Source organism: Triturus cristatus, chromosome 2_1, assembly GCF_964204655.1.
Source record: "Triturus cristatus chromosome 2_1, aTriCri1.1, whole genome shotgun sequence".
Classification (NCBI taxonomy): Eukaryota; Metazoa; Chordata; class Amphibia; order Caudata; family Salamandridae; genus Triturus; species Triturus cristatus.
The window spans coordinates 843,389,300-843,405,633 of NC_140581.1; the positions used below are offsets into that span (position 1 = coordinate 843,389,300).

Here is a 16,334-nt window from a genome sequence, read left to right on the forward strand (position 1 = left end):
AGCTTGTAAAATATGGCTCAGGCCTGCCATTGCAGAGCTTGTGTGCAGTCTGGGACTGCCATGTAGACTTGGCAAGTGGATCCACTTGCCAGTCCCTAAACCTTCTCTTTTCTACATGTCAGTAACCCCTAAGATAGGACCAAGGGCAGGGTGTGTTGTATGTGAAAGGTAGGACATGCCCTGATGTGTGTGGCATGTCCTGATAGTGAATTACAGCCAATTTTGTTTTTCACTACTGCAAGGCTACCTGCTCCCATAGGCTAGAATGGGCAGCTGATTAGAACATCTTATAATCCTAACTGATCCAGGGAACAAGGTAGAAATTCGAGTTTAGTATGCCTGAACTCAGAATGTTAAAATACATCTTCTAGTATGGGTGATTTTTGCATTCTGTGCTTGAAAATACCACTTTTAGAAAGTAGGTATTTTCTTGCCTAACCATCCAGTATGCCTCTGCTAGGTTTGTGTATTCCATGTCTGGTTTGTGAGTGACAGGGGGCTGGAGAGGGCCTTGGCTCCAGCAGTCTGATGGGTCAGGGCTGGGCTAAATAGGCCCTGCATTGAATAGAGAGTATGGGGAAGAGACTTCCTTTCACTTGCCTGAGCCTTCATAGATAAGAGTACGAGGAGGTGATTTCCTTTCAGATACCTGGGCCAGGTCGCTTTCAACAATGCTGTCTCCAACTCCTGCCAGGAAGCTGCACCAGGGAGGACACAACTGCTTTTGGCTGGGCACAGACACTCTCTGCCTTCAGAGGACAAAGGATTTTGCAGTATAAATATTGGGGCCCAGACCCCAGAACTTTAGCTCACTTCTAGGAATCAAGACAAACCCTTTGCCAAGGAGAGAAACCAAGGAAGCTGAAGGAGCAGACTGCCCCTGTGCTGGTTGCTGTTTGGGGTTGCCCTGTAGTGGTTACTTATTGCCAAGGAAAGGAGAAAAGGAACTTTGTGTGTACTTTTACTATCTTGAGGAAGATCTCCAAGGGCTTGAAGTTGAGCTTGCCTCCTGTTCTGAAGTCTCAGGGCCACAAAGACTTCATCACCAGCTCCCCCTGAATTCCCTTGCTGGAAATTCTACCTGCAGTGAGGTGCCTGCTGTTATTTTGGGCCCTCTGGAGACTGCATGACGCTGGGAGCTGGAAGCGCGATGCAACAAGGAAGAAATGTGTCGCCGCCGCAGCAGTTGCATCGCCGAAGAAGCGTGCCGCCGCCGCAGCTGTTCACCGTCGCATCGAAGGCGAAGCGTGTTGCATCACCGGAGAGGTGTACCATTGCCGCAGAAGTTGCCGTTACATCACGGGAGAAGCACGTCGCAGGGCCTGTCGCAGGTCCAAAATTCATCGATTTCGTCGCACGGCTGTTGGGCGTGCACGCATCGCATCAAAGACACCATTTTGTCACATCGGATCGTCGCATCGCATCGAGGCGCTATCTTGTCGCATCATAACCGGAACGCAGTAAGAATCCGACGCATCACCTCCTCTCCGGTAAGGAACCGAAGCATCATCTCCCCTGCGCTGCAGTAACGAACCGACGCATCACCTCCCCCGAAGCAAGGAACCGACGCATCACCTTCCCTGCGGCCCTTTTGTTTGTTTTGCGTGATGCATCCAAGGTACTTTGAGAGTAAAGTGTTCCATTTACCATTTACATTGAACTAAGCTATTTCTACCATTTTAAAGTCATATTCTTAATACTGTATTGTGGATTTTTGTCGTTTTGTCTTGTGTTAAGTCTAATAAAGATTACTTATTTTTCTAAACTGGTTTGGTGTCCATTTGTAGTGTTTTCACTGTATTACTGTATGTGTTCACAAATGCTTTACACACTGCCTCTGATATAAGCCTGTCTGCTCATGCCAAGCTACCAAGGGGGTGAGCAGGGGTTATTTTAGGGGTGTATCCCCCTTTCCCTGACTAGAAGCAAGGGTCCCTATTTGGACACAGGTGCAAACCATTGCCAACTGGAGATCCTCATTTCTAACAATATTGTACTATTCTAAGATTTTGAGTTTTGCTAAGCAACATTATTATCAGTGACATGAAGACATTAAGAATCACACTTCTCAAATGCAGGCTTCTCATCCCCGAAGTCTGAACTGTCACAAAACACTGTGCTCCCATAAAACATGCCTGATACATGGGAAATAATGTAAGGGCAGAAGGAAGAGTGTTCTCAGCTCAAAACGTAGGGGACAGCTTGGTGGTCATGTGTGTGTTTGTATTGAGGGCAGTAGGGAAACGGCAGAGCAGAATACTGTTATCTTTGAGGTCAGAAAAAAGGCGTTATTAATTCAGGTTTTTTGTCAGGTTCTTTGTCAGAACAGAATTTTCTTGAATCAGCAAATTTAGGAAGGCTAGAGTTTGAAGTAGGTATTTGGCTAAGGCTAGGAGTTCAAATTAATTGTGCCACAGAGTAAGACATGTAAAAAGTAACGCACGCTCACAGATTCAGTCCTGGCACAGATGTTTTATTTTTTCCGATTATTTTACTATAATAAAATAGAATGCTACACATACATACACACACACATAAAAAGGTGATGAATGATGCATAGGAACCCACTCACATTTGTAAACTCAGCTTCCATATTTTCAATTTTTAAGTGTTTTTATTCTTAAAACTGAATAATAGACTTAAAGCAAATCTAATGCTGTTACAGAACAAATAGCCACACCATAATCCCTTGTGAGTTTTGAATGAAAAATGCACAAAGCTTAGCAGCACACACTGAATTTCTTACACGCTAAAATAGCTCAATGTTTGGCCTGTTATTCAGAGAAAATTAAAGTGCAGCATCAATGAGAGTGGGCTGACCCCCTCCAAACATACTATCGAGGTTAAAGTTTAACAAGTCTTAGCCCCATCTTTCACCACCTCAGACCAGCTGCGCAGGAAGAATAGTAGCAGAGACCAAGTTGGCACAAAAAAAAGGCAAGAACCATCAAGCAAGACTGATTGGAGAGGACTGTAGTGGCTGACGCGTGAGAGAACTCAGCTTTGGCGTAGGTCAACAACCACATTACCATTAACACAATACGTCCTCTAAGAATTTTAATATAAGAGGATGTATTAATTTTACAAAGACAAAGTGCTTGATGTCCCCGATGGCGCAGAACCCTTCAAAGAAGGAAGAAAATATACAAGGAAGGTCTTTCAACACAGTTAAAACAATCCCAGTATTTAGAGTGTGCAGGTTATTTTTTTCCTGGATGAGGTATTTTTGCAAATTACATGTTCTGTGGATCTACGGTTGGCCAAATGATAACCCACACCAGCTTGAAATCCAATCCTTGCCTTAAACTTGAAATAAGACCCATATTTTCACATTCCAGACTTTTCGAAGGCACAGTTAGGGTCAATGATGCAGATCCTGCTATGTCTCACCAACCGCTGGCCATACATCATAAATGGTGCTTTACGTTAGGAAATTAGCCAAAATATTCCTTTTTCTGCATCACAAAAGTCTTGGCATGAGATGATCTAAGCTATATCCATCATTTTGGATTCTTCTTCCCCTTGGTAAATCACTCCACTGCAACTGTAAAACTCCGCATTCAGACTGGAATCAGCATTCTAGAAGGAAGGGAAACAATACTTTAAAGTGTGTATGAAATACGAGGGGCTGCCGTGTAATCATTTATTCAGACAACCCTTATGCTCACACATAAATGTTCCCTTTTCTGCATGAGATTTACCCAACTCCCTTCTTGAACAGGGTTGTCAGGACTGGAAAATTCAGTTTAGAGAAGTCCAGCTGCAATCCACTTTTCAAAGATTTGTAATTCTTTTAAGTTTGAATGGCTCATCTGAACAAGCGAAAATGATTGGACATCACGCTCCTACAGGTTTGTGAAGCGATGCTTAGGAATAAAATAAATGGAAAATCACGAACTGAATGACCAATTCATATTGAGTCGGGGCAGCACAGAAGCTTCTGCAACAGAAATGTACATATCTACACTCACAACATAAAAGCACACACTGATAGGTAAAAGCAAATGGCTATCAAAGGGACCTCCAAGTAATCCGGCAAACTACATAGGCAGTAAAGCCCAAATGGTAAGTAAATCAATGAGAAAACCATAGATATATTTACAACACATTAGCACAAAAAAACGAAATGGAAGAAGTGCACCAACCATATTTAACAGTACCCACCCCAACACCATCAATCACTCAAATCAAAACCAAACATGTTTGTACTACAAACACATTTCAGCAGTGAAGTCAGTCAGTGAAAATAAAACAATGTCCTTCATGGAGGGGCATTTGTAAGTGAGGAAGGAAGAATAGCACGCTGCATAAAATATGGATTCAATAACAATTGGTTGTCTTAAAAACACAAGGGACAAGAGCCACAATGGACATATCAGTGCACTCTGTAAATAAACTTTACTCTAAAAAGAAAACTCCTCTATGTGACAATGTCTTGGTAGGAGGGCGAGACAAGGTTTCCATTTGTACCTTTACCATGATGCATCGGTGTCATGGTAAAGTTGATCATTTTGAGTTTCTTTAATTTTCACAGGCAAATAAAATCCTTATGGGTACAGCTACAGTATCACAGATTTTGTGCCCCCAGTAGAAGGTTGCTACTTTCATTCAGTTCACGACAAGCTTATGTTTGCTGGCAAATGGTATTGCTCATGGCTTTTATACATGTCAACGAATCGCTTGACCATGAAGCAGTCTGTCTCACATTGCGTGTAAACGTCTTCAGTTTTTATAAGGATGGTGTGCTCTCGGTGGGTTGTCAGCTCCCGTATGTAGCCGGAAGAAAAGCCTTCTTCAAAAGATTTCCAGACGATCTGTGGTATTATGGCCTGCAGCTGGGGGTTCTAACCAGAACTAAAAATTGAGAGGAAATTATGGAAGTGTTGGTGATAAATGAGTATCCTCAAGAGTGTGGAAAGTGGGAAAGCCTGTGTGATGCAAATTAAAATTGAAGACACAAAAGGGAAGCCACAAAACCACCAAACCATGGCCATGCATGTATACGATTACATGACAGTGAGTGGGATTAGATATCACGTGGCACCTCACTGGAGAATTGCAAAGCCCTTGTCACTTTAATGAGACATGCACTTTACCTTCTATGGAGCAGTCAGCATCCTCATATGATTGTGTTTTATTCGATAGCTTGTCTGGGCGGACAATTGCTGGGAGAAGAGGAAGAATGCTTTAACATCTACTAAACACACAAAGCTCACATACGTAACCACTGTCACAGCACTACGACTCACTGTGTGATAAATCAACAAACCAGATTGTACATGACACTGCATTGGGAAAGACAGTATCGCAAAAATGCAACATAACCATAAACAATGCCAGGAATATCAGTTGTGGTGGAGAAAACTGCCCTTGGACATACATCCAGAATTTAAATCGCTCATAAAGAACAGCTTGAATATATTAAAGTCGTACACTTCTCTTCTCTAGTGGGTAGCCATCGCTGATCCGTGCCACACATTTTCTTTTTGCCACCATACTGACTTCTTTTTATAATGTCCTGTGGTCCAAAAAAGCATAAACTGGCAAGCCTGAAAGTGGGCAACTCATCTCTTCAACGCACAAGCACTTTTTCCTACCTCGGTATGATTTTTTCGATAGTGGCTCTTGGCAAGCCCACATAGCACATAGTGGGAGCAAACTTTTTAGATTGACTCTTCTGGGACAAAGGTAGAAATATTCTGTGGTTGGTGTACGTAGAATCCCGTATGTGTAAGTTAGGCCTCCAACAACTGTTCGAGAAACCGGATGACCCTCATATCATTAGCAAAAGACCGTTGCGCACTGCCTTGTTTGAGTTTACGCATGCGGAGAGACTGAAGAATGAGCTTGGTAAATCAAGAGCGGTAGTTTATCTGAAGTTGAGCTCTGATGGATGCGGTCGAATTCAAAGGTACATGACGAGCCCGATGGGGCAGTGGCTGCGCACGTATCGCTTCAGGGAAGGCATGGACAAATATCTGCTAAGCTTCTCATCAGGTTTTCAAACTAACTTAGACTCCCGCCCCTGTCCGTGCAACGGGGAGTCGGGTCAATCAATGCTACATTTTTTATTGTTTTGTGATTTCTATTTAATGTACACCAAAAGCTCTCTATTACCATTAATTAAGAAGCATTGTATCACAGATTTTCGAGAAGCTTATGACATCCTGCTCCAGTTGAATAATGAGGAATGCATCTTTCATGTTGGATTGTTTTTGAAAACTGCGGTGAGGGCCTGACAAACCATGACTGTCTTTTAGTGCTCAGTTATAGTGGCATAATGTTATGATGATTGCACGGATTTTAATATTTTAGTATGGACATGATCCAGAACACAAACATGTTTTTAATTATTTTAACTATTTTATGTATGTTTGTACTTTTATGGCTACTTGTTTAACCGAATAAAGATCTGTGAACTGAACTGACCTCTTTTTTTAACCAGCCTTTTGGCTACTTCAACCACCACTCATTCTGTCTAGTAATCACAGCCCCTCAATTTCGGCTTTGGGGAGACTCCTGTGAACCCTAATCTTTTCTGAGACCTCCGTGACTCAACTCAAGGTCGCAATATGCAAAGTTTAGTTCGAGCCCCACTTTGTCACAAAAGGATTACAAGCTAATGTGTGCATGTATGTGATTGTTCTTCTGCTTGCGTGCAGAGCCTGCTCTCTTACATATTGTACAAGCATTGCCCATCACACCATTTGCTGTCCTGTGGGACACAAATGAGGTATCCTGAGGAATATAAGTGAATGAGAATTGCTTAAATGTCATGCCATTGCATCTCAGCACTATCTGCACATATAGCATAGCCTTGTAACAATACTCCTTTCCTACAGGTAACACGCTTCTAAGAACCTACTTAAATGGCGCACTGTTACATAAGAGGCTGCCACATTGGTACACAGGGAGAAGTCTAGGCTCAGGGAAAAGTTTGGATAAAAGATTTACTATGCGGTCATCCATACAGACATGGTTCATGATCTTGCTTTGTGTTGCTAGGATAGAATTGCGTTTACTCCACGCAGGCACTAGCAGCTCTTTGTCCTTCCTGTGAATGACAAGGGGTTCTGAACTATAAGGATTCGTACATTGTCCTGGTGCATCTTACATTGTATTTGCTAAAACTATCACAGCATTCCTACACTTCTCCACTTCGAAAAAATACTTTGAGTAGCAAGAACCAATAGCTTTTGCTAATGATCTTCCAATAACAGAAACAAGGTATTATTATGCCATTACACCGGTAAACTCACTGTGGTCTTGATGCTTGGCATGTTAACAGTCCACATACTATTAATAACGATATTTATATAACCAACCTTCTCAGATGTTAGTGCGACACCTGAGGTCAAACCTTAATGCGGGGTCCTGCAGCAGCTTTTTCTGGTTTTGGCAGGTGCCACAAGCATCTCTTCCAAGTATTTTAAAAAAACGGACTTCCAGGAAAATGAAAATATTGCGTCTGGTGCTATCCAGTGGTCTGGCTAAGTAGGCGCCCTCATTATTAAGGAAAACGTCAAGCTAGCTTGCAAGTAGATGTCTATAAATATTGCTGAAGGGGAGCCGTGCCCAGTAAAGTGCTAGACTTGGGGCATAATGCACTCTTTCCCCCAACCCTTTCTGAAGGCCCAACAAGACATCACAGAAACCTTACGTAATAAAAACAAATCTGGTAAAAGCATCACAAATTGTTTGGGGAGGAAGCATGTGGGCCAAATCCCTAATAAACCACATCACAACCAGTGACTTTAACAAGGATGGTTGGGCCAGTAAGCACAGAGAAGCTGAAAGGGCCAATAAATAATCCTTCACTGTACATACTGCAAGACCTTCCTGGGCAAACGAAAGGACATCTTGAAAGTCTGCCCCGTAAAAGGTTGGTATTTTAGGCTCGACCCAGGCACACGTTCTCCCCAGCGCCCTTCATAGGTGGACTTTATTGAAGTGCACCTGCAGCCAGGATGACATCAACCAACACGGTCAGCCAAGCAAACTCATTCAGTGCCGCAGTTCAATCTCTATGCATGTAGAGACTTGGATGCAGGACTTTCCCTATTGCTGAGATAAAAGATTCTCCCAAAGTGGTAGCTTGATCGGAGGACAAATAAATAGGCTCAGAATCTCTGGGTACCACATTCTCCTGTCCCAGTCCAGGGCAATTAGAATGACTTGGGCAAAGTCTATCCTGATCTTCACCAGAATCCAAGGAAAGAGAAATAGCAATTAGAATGTGTACATAAGGCCCTTGATCCATTCCAGACAGAATGAGTCTCCTAATGAAGGCCTCAAAGGAAAAGTCAGTGTGCAATATCGCTGATACGATGCACATTCACAGTGATGAATCGATCCAGCATGAGCGTTCCCCAATGATCAAAGACACTGTGCACCATCTCGTTGTGGAGACGCTGCTTGTGACCTGTCAGATGACGCATGCTTAGTTCGTCCACTTTAAGACTGAGGGACCCTGTGACTGGCTTACCATCATGAAGATGTTCCAGCCATCTGCATAGGGCCTCCTGGCACAGGATCCATCCTGCTTGTTGCTTGCTGCAGTCCCACGTGGCAGACGTGTTGTCCATAAGGACTTACACTAGCTCCCCTTTGATAGATGGCAGGAATGCTTTGAGAGGCAGATCAGCTCTCCTCTAGAGAACAGAGGCTTCTGATCGCCACATCTCCCCAACAGCCACCACTGAGGGTACACAAAGCCTGCAGAACAAGAAGCGTTAGAGCCATTCTCACTTGAACCCAGGACTGTTCCCAAATCATTGGTATCCTATCCTGTTGGGCCTCAGGTTGCTACAACAGTGGACAGGCCCTGAATGCCCATGTGCCTAGAAATGCCACAGTGAACAGAAGCCTCCGTGTGGGGATCAGGTGGGATTTTGTCTCACTGATGGTGAAACTCAATGACATCAGGATTTCGTCAGTTGCACTGGGGTGGTCTACAACTGACTGCGGCCAGCTCACCTTTAGCAGTGGGTCATTGAGGTGTGGAAATACATGTACCCCTGACCTCCGAAAATGGACAGTGACCTTTCTTGAACACATAAGTGGTTGAGTTGAGGTTGAACAGGGCTACAGCAAACTGAAAATTGTCTTGTCCCCCCCTGAACTGCACGCAACGCCTGTGGGATAGCAGGAAACGCACGTCTTGCAATTACAAGGACACCATCCAGTCTCCTCGGTGCAGAGCAGGACAAGCATTCTGAATATGTCATTTTGCCAGATAGGCATTCAATAGGCTGAGGCTCAGAATGGGCCTCAAGCCCCATGTCCTGTACAAAAAGGAAGTATAGCAAATAGCACCCCTCTTTCTCAGTGTCTGAAACCCCGTCAATGGCACCCTTGAAGAGTAAATAATTGATCTCCTGCTTCAGGATTGCAGAGTACCCTCCAAAATTTGCTGCTTTGACGGAGGAAGGTGAGGTGGGGAGGGAATAAAGTGTAGGGCCTAGCCCTTTTGAACAATTTGTAAGACCCATTTGACTGACGTGAAGGATCTCCACCCAGGGAAGAAAAGTTGGATCCTGCCTCCAACTGGCCTGGCACGAGTTGTTACGGGCAAATTGATGCTGCTTGAGAGCTGCACTCGAAGAGATGGGGAAAATGGAGGAATGCAGAACCTGCCGGCCTGTATGATTCCCACTGGTGCCACATACATGGCCTTGCAAAGGGCTGGTTTGGCTGCTGCACAATTGGCTGTGAGGGCTCGTGTTGCCTGTAAGTTATCCCTCTGGGTAACCTCTGAATTTCTTGAAAGTGTGTGAAATTGCTTTGCAGGCATCAATAGTCCCAAGGATTGTTAAGTGTATTGACTGCTTTTTATCGTTCTAGCGCCTAATCAGCCTTTTTATCCAAAGAGCCTGGACCCATCAAAGGGAATAACCATTAGGAATATTTGCACATCACCAGCAAACCCACTTTCAGACTTACATTCTGAGCATGACAGCTGTGTTGATATCTCTGCCAATACAGTTAGTAGTATCCAGGCCAGCCTAAAGTACTTATTATGGTACCTCCTGGCCTCTGGGATCGTTGGCAAGAACTTGCTGGTCCTGTCCCACAATGCATTTGTATACCTGCCCAATATGCAAACCACATTGATGGAACTAAGGGACAGGCTAACTGGTGAAACCACTATGTTCCTGAAAGAATCAATTCTTTTTGGATTGCCTATACGAGGGAAGTAGTTAGAGAGGAATTCGGACTGATCTTACTTGTTGAGCCCTGCACAATCAGGCTCTCCACTGTAGTGTTTAGTAAGGAAGTCTGGTTGAGCCGAGGCAGATCTGTGCCGCTGAGCCACAGGTCTACAGACTGGTGTACATGAATATATTTTGGAACATGGAGCCATAAGGGCATCGGTCAAAGCTTCATTAAATAGCAGTAATGGTTCAGATGAAGCGGGCCATGGTTGGAGAATCTCCGTCAGAATATTTGTTTTAGCTTCAATAGTTAGCACCTAAAGTTCTGGTGTCCCAGCAGCCCTTCGAACCACCACTGCAAACAAGGCACTTTCCTCTCTAGGTCTTATTTGGCGAGTTGAGATCTGTTTCAGTAGATGTATCTAACCCACTGCCATTTTGCACGTCTAGATACCGAGCATCATCAATGTGACGGGGGAAATATCAATATCCATCCCCATTACCATCAGTGTCCTGAGAGGCCATGTGAGCTTGCTGCACTGGAACGGAATCGGAGTCAAAAAGAGGATGAAACTCTTATAGGTTAACTGAATAAAGAATCAAGATTTTATTAAAGAGAAGGAGGCTAGTAGTGACAGTTGGAATTTGAAATCACACTGGCCTGATCTTGGTTCCCCATCCATTATTGCTTGCATTGGTTTCCAACACAAATTTTGGTTTCATTCCAAATATTGTCCACCCGTTCCAGGCTTTCAAGTTTTCCTTCCACCACGCTAATTCTCTCTAGCATCTCTGCTCAGACAAACCATATAGCTCTGTACCATAAACCCTTCGATAGCCCAAGAGTCTTTGCCCGCTGAAAGGCCCTGTAATGCAATAGCTCTGGAAATAGTGCCTGAATTGACGATAAGAGGCCAATCTCTCGAACCAATTCCCTCAACTTCACGGATTCCTTTTTTGACATTGAGTTCACCTCCTGTCTTATCTTCCTCACCTTTTTCTCTGGTAACCGTAACTGACTTGTCACTGTGCCCATCACAAAACCTAGAAACTCCATCGACTGAGATGGTACCATTATTGATTTGTCCAAATTTATCACAAACCCTAGACTCTGCGGTAAACCTACCACCACATCCAATTCCTTCTGCAACTCCTCTACATCTTGATTCGTTATCAATATATTGTCCAAACAGACAATTATTCTTTCTCCTCTTTCTCTTGAGAAGCCTACCACTGAATGCATCACTTTAGTGAAGCACCAAGGTGCTGCTGACAATCTGAAAGGTATACTTTGCAACTGATACAATTACCACTTCCATCAGACACTGTAAGTATCCGGGACTCTTCTTCGCAAATGGAATCAAGAAATAAGCATCTTTTAGATCTATTTTCACTATCCAATCTAAGTCCTAAAGTAGATCCCTCAATAAATGAATTCCTTTCATTCTGAAATATAGATATGTCACATACTGATTAAAATTCCGTGAGTTTATTACAGGCCTCCAGCCCTTGTCCTTCTTTTCTACTAGAAATAAAGTATTAACAAATCTCCTTTCGTCCTCCCTTACTACTACTGTTACTTTCTTCTCTAACATTTGTCTCACCTCTTCCTGAACCAGAGAGTCTTCAAATCTCTCTGAAACACCAACTCGTTCGGCTCGGATGACTGGCATGGTTCCGAATCGAACTCTGTTCAATAACTCTCTATTGCATGTGACACTCATGCGTCCCTTGTTATTAACTCCTATTGATCCCTGAAATACCTTAATCTTCCTCCCACACCTGATGGGATGAAACCAGAAACAATCCTCGTACTTCCCTTGTCCTTGACTTTGATTAAGGGTATGTCCCTTTCTGTGGTTTCCTCTTCTTCCTTGGTTTCTGCCACTCTGCGGGTGGAATGGTCCGCCTCCAGGATTTCCCTTGTATGCTCCATACCCATGTTATGTTGTGTTTTGATACTGGGCTCTGAAGCCTGCTCTCCTACCAGCCCTGCCATAAAATCTACTGTTTGAAAAATCTCTGCGCATGGAATACTGTGCCTTGTCTAAGCTCATGAAGGTCTTCACATATTTGGTTAAAGACTTCACTAAACCATCCCCAAATAGTAAACCTTTTGCATCTTCAGATGATTCTCTTCTGGCCAATTCACTTAACTTCAGATTAATCTGCATAAGTAAGCCAACAGGCCTGCATTTGCAGTGCCCAGAAAAGAAACTGCCCTTTGACACCATCCTCTTGAAAGAGTTACATCTACATCAGTGCCCTTTAAAAATGCTTCCTCCACAGAATCAAAAATCCTTGCCAAGGGCCCTAGGACTTCCAACACTTTATCCTGACAATTTTTTGAGATTTTTCTAGTCCCTTTCTGGGATCTTTCCCCACCTTAAACATACATGTAATCAAATCAGGGTACGTTTGGTGTCAGAGTCACCTTCTCATCTATGATGGGTCTAGAACACTCAGCCTACATGATATTTCGTTCCTCCTTCTCTATGAACTTATGCAATCTTACCCATATACATTCTGAGACATGGTCTAAGGGCCACCACTCTTTGCACCTGGGATCTCTTATTATACCCACTTCGCTCTCTTCATCGAATCCGTCTTTATATTCCAAATCTAGAATATAATCATCCAGACCCTCACGTGATCTGTCCCTTTGCATTGCCAACTCATCGCTGAGATTTCCTCCTTTTTTAGTGTTTAACTGACCTCTCTGCATGCCGCTTCGGACACCTGCTCTTTGCGAGCCGCTCTGGGCCCTGTTATATTTGGATGCTTCATCCATATTCTTCTTTTTCCTGAGGTATTTTCCTCCAGGGCCTCTATTCAACTCATCATCATCCAACACAGAAAATTACTCTTTCTCAACTACATTTCTCATTTCTCTCTAACCCAAAGCATGTTTTGTTTCCTGTACAGCTGTCTGTACTTCCTCATTCACCACCCTACGCAACATTTCCTCCTCATTACACTCTTCACTTGGATTTGCATCCATATTTAATTTATTAATATTAACACACTTTTCTATTGTAAACCAACAATATATGCCTATTCACCTTCTTTCAAATTCTATTTTTTTATAAATTTTCCTCAAATTGCACTTAAAAAAAAAAAATCTCTGATGCACCTCAGCTGTATTGATGCATGACTAACTGCTCCTGGCTAATGAACGCACTACAAGTGCTTCGTTGGCTAGGTAACAGCCTTGCATGCCTATCACCCTCAAAAACAAGCAAAAATGCTTAACCAGGGCCTAATTCCTGCAGAAATTGGCCTCGGTGTTGTTAACAGCGAGTGCCAGATACAAGCTGAATTGCCTTAACAAGGCCAATCCCCCTTGAAATTTGGGCTTAGTGTTGTAAAGAGACGCAGAGCGTCAACATAATAATACACTGTACACTCTGACGTCAGCACGGCCTTGCTGCATATACCTGCATGGGAAATGCCGTCGCAACATGAAATTACATAGAAGCGTAACAGATCTTTGCGCTCGAGCCACACGCTTCCCATCGCTTATTTCACCCAAGTAAGAAATACGTTTTTGAAACCAAGTCTACTCTAAATACAAAGACACCTACTCCCTGTACTTACTGGAAAAAGAAATCTATATTGTTTAAAAAACTAAAATTAATTTCTTCTTTATTACAAACACTTAAAAACTTTAGCTTCGGCACACAATCATTCAAATACCCATAAATTGGGTAATATCTAGTCAAAAAATCTTAAACATACTATACATTAAAAATAATTTAATGTACTCTATATATGAATATGTTCAGAAGCAGCAAACAAAAGAAGAGGAAAATGGGAGGACAAACAATATATATGGGATCAAACATTCTATTTCTCATAGTGATGTTCAAAAGTTCTATTTGGGAGCTTTTAATAGTTTGCTGCTCAAAACGAGTGAATAATGCTAGCCCCCTGTCTTGACATAAAGTGAAGTCGCTGCTGGTAGGTGTCGAGGCAGAGACCTCAGATTACAGAAAGGCTGTATGACAACTGAATGTGCTTTAGTAATTTTGTAGAGCGTCACTTCTCTAGATCGTGCATATATTAGACTGGGGCCAGGTTCACATTGGCACCAGGTTGGTGTGGGTGCAGCAGGAACCGGCACAGACCTTGAAACCAGTGTGGAAGTCTGCACAGAGTCAGTACAGGCTCTGTAACGAGTCCCCTGGGGCAGACTGTGATGGGGATGGACACACTGGGAGTACACTGACTGGAGACCCATGTGGCTCCATGGAACCCGAAAGCATGCCAGAGGGAGCCAGAATAGCACCACAAACCTGTATCATAGCCTTTTTGAAGGCCGCAATCTGCTGCGGAGTCGATGATGGCCTGGGAAACTAGGGTCACACTGGGGCCAATTGGTTCAGACTCTGAGGACTTAATTAGGGTGCACACCTTGCACCTTCTTGTGGGATGTCGAGAGGCAGGGGGTGCAGGGGTTCGAGTCCTGCTTTGTCTGCTTACGCTGGGAATTCGACTTCAACTTACTGGAAGACTTTGAGCATTAAGTAGTTTTCTCATAGGAGTGGCCTCATAATCTGGACTAAGCCGGGATCTGTGACTTGAGACCTCTTGTGTTTGACGATGTAGAGTTTCACCTCCCGTTCTAAGATTGACTTTTGGTGCAGTAGGGCTCACTTGTCGCATGCCGGAATGCAGGATCTCTAAGAAAAATAACCCCAGATCCAGTCCAGTGCCTGAGGATATTATAAAATATGAGGAATCCAAGTTGAAAAGCTTCAATAAAAAATTCTGATTTCACTTCGATTCAAATTTTTCTGTTGAAATACCCCATATTCTCCTCTTACGCCTTGAAGGCTGGAGTTTGAAATCACACTGTCCTTATCTTTGTTCTACAACCTGAAATGAGAGGTAATGAGGGAACAAGCGAGCCCTGGTTTTCTGTGCCGTTCTTCTACAAACTCACATTTGTTGTATTCGTTAATCATTCCCAGCTTCCATACCACTGATTTAGATGATTAAAAGCCTGCTTTTCAAGTGCTATTACAATCACACAGCAAATTTGAAACCAAGCAACGTGATCTGCTTCTAGGCCAGTAACAGACTATCACAGTCATCTCATATGTTTGCAAGGGACACGCCTCATTAAACATCACCCTCAGGCTATCACAGATCCTGATAAAACAGGCCATTTATTTGTGCCTATTGCATGGCCCAATGATTCCTATTCATTTTCATTGGTATCTATTGTATAGTGAAACGTGATGGCAACACTGCGATAAGTCGTGACAAATATCTGACACATGTAGCTTCTCTTAATGAATAATTTCCTTCTGACTTCCAAATTAGGGGAAATCTATCAGCTGCATGCATAAACCATAGTAATCATAAAGGATGCTGTTAGTGCACACACGTGGCATTGTTCAGTCCCTTCAATGATGGTACAATTTCCATGTGAAGGATTGTACACATAGCACTCAACGATTCGGGTGTAGGGCGAGTCTCAGACTCAAGAACCCTGTGTTCATGGCAGAAGCCACTAGGGAAGAGGTGCTAGAATAGTACTCTGCTGCAATGACGAAAAAGACACTTTTCAACTATGCATGTGGCTTGCTCAGTGGGTAGATTGATTGGCTCGGTGCAAGGAACTGGGGAGGAGGATTGGCAGGTTGGTGATAGGGAGTAGGATCAGCAGTTTTGTGATAGGGAGTAGGATCAGCAGTTTGGTGATAGAGAGTAGGATCAGCAGTTTTGTGATAGGGAGTAGGATCAGCAGTTTGGTGATAGAGAGTAGGATCAGCAGTTTTGTGATAGGGAGTAGGATCAGCAGTTTGGTGATAGAGAGTAGGATCAGCAGTTTGGTGATAGGGAGTAGGATCAGCAGTTTGGTGATAGAGAGTAGGATCAGCAGTTTGGTGATAGGGAGTAGGATCAGCAGTTTGGTGATAGGGAGTAGGATCAGCAGTTTGGTGATAGGGAGTAGGATCAGCAGTTTGGTGATAGGGAGTTGGTAAAATTGACAAGTCATTGTATTAGCAAAAGCAGCTAGTCTGTTAGTAAGACTGGAGGTTCCATGACTATCAAAATGTCTGTGGAATGTAAAAAGGCAAAGAACTCTTTGTAAAGCATAGCCATAATTTGTGGCATCATTTTCCATGCGGTCACAGAAAAACACTGATCCTTGTTTGAGGAAAATCATAA

The 16,334-nt window shown here is 43.3% G+C and overlaps 1 protein-coding gene across 2 annotated transcripts in view; it reads right to left on the reverse strand.

Annotated features, from left to right (window-relative positions):
* Positions 1-2,457: 2,457 nt before the first annotated feature.
* CDC37L1 (cell division cycle 37 like 1, HSP90 cochaperone) overlaps positions 2,458-16,334 on the reverse strand; it is a 260,540-nt gene continuing 246,663 nt past the window's right edge. Inside the window, exons 7-8 of one of the 2 annotated variants that reach the window (XM_085632930.1) lie at positions 5,097-5,165; positions 2,458-3,579 (exon numbers count right to left, since the gene is read on the reverse strand). In XM_085632930.1, the coding sequence (XP_085489056.1) occupies positions 5,100-5,165 (66 nt within the window). In that variant the 3' untranslated portion in view covers positions 2,458-3,579; positions 5,097-5,099. The remainder of the gene's footprint in view (positions 3,580-5,096; positions 5,166-16,334) is intronic. The other variant, XM_085632929.1, reaches the window with a different exon arrangement.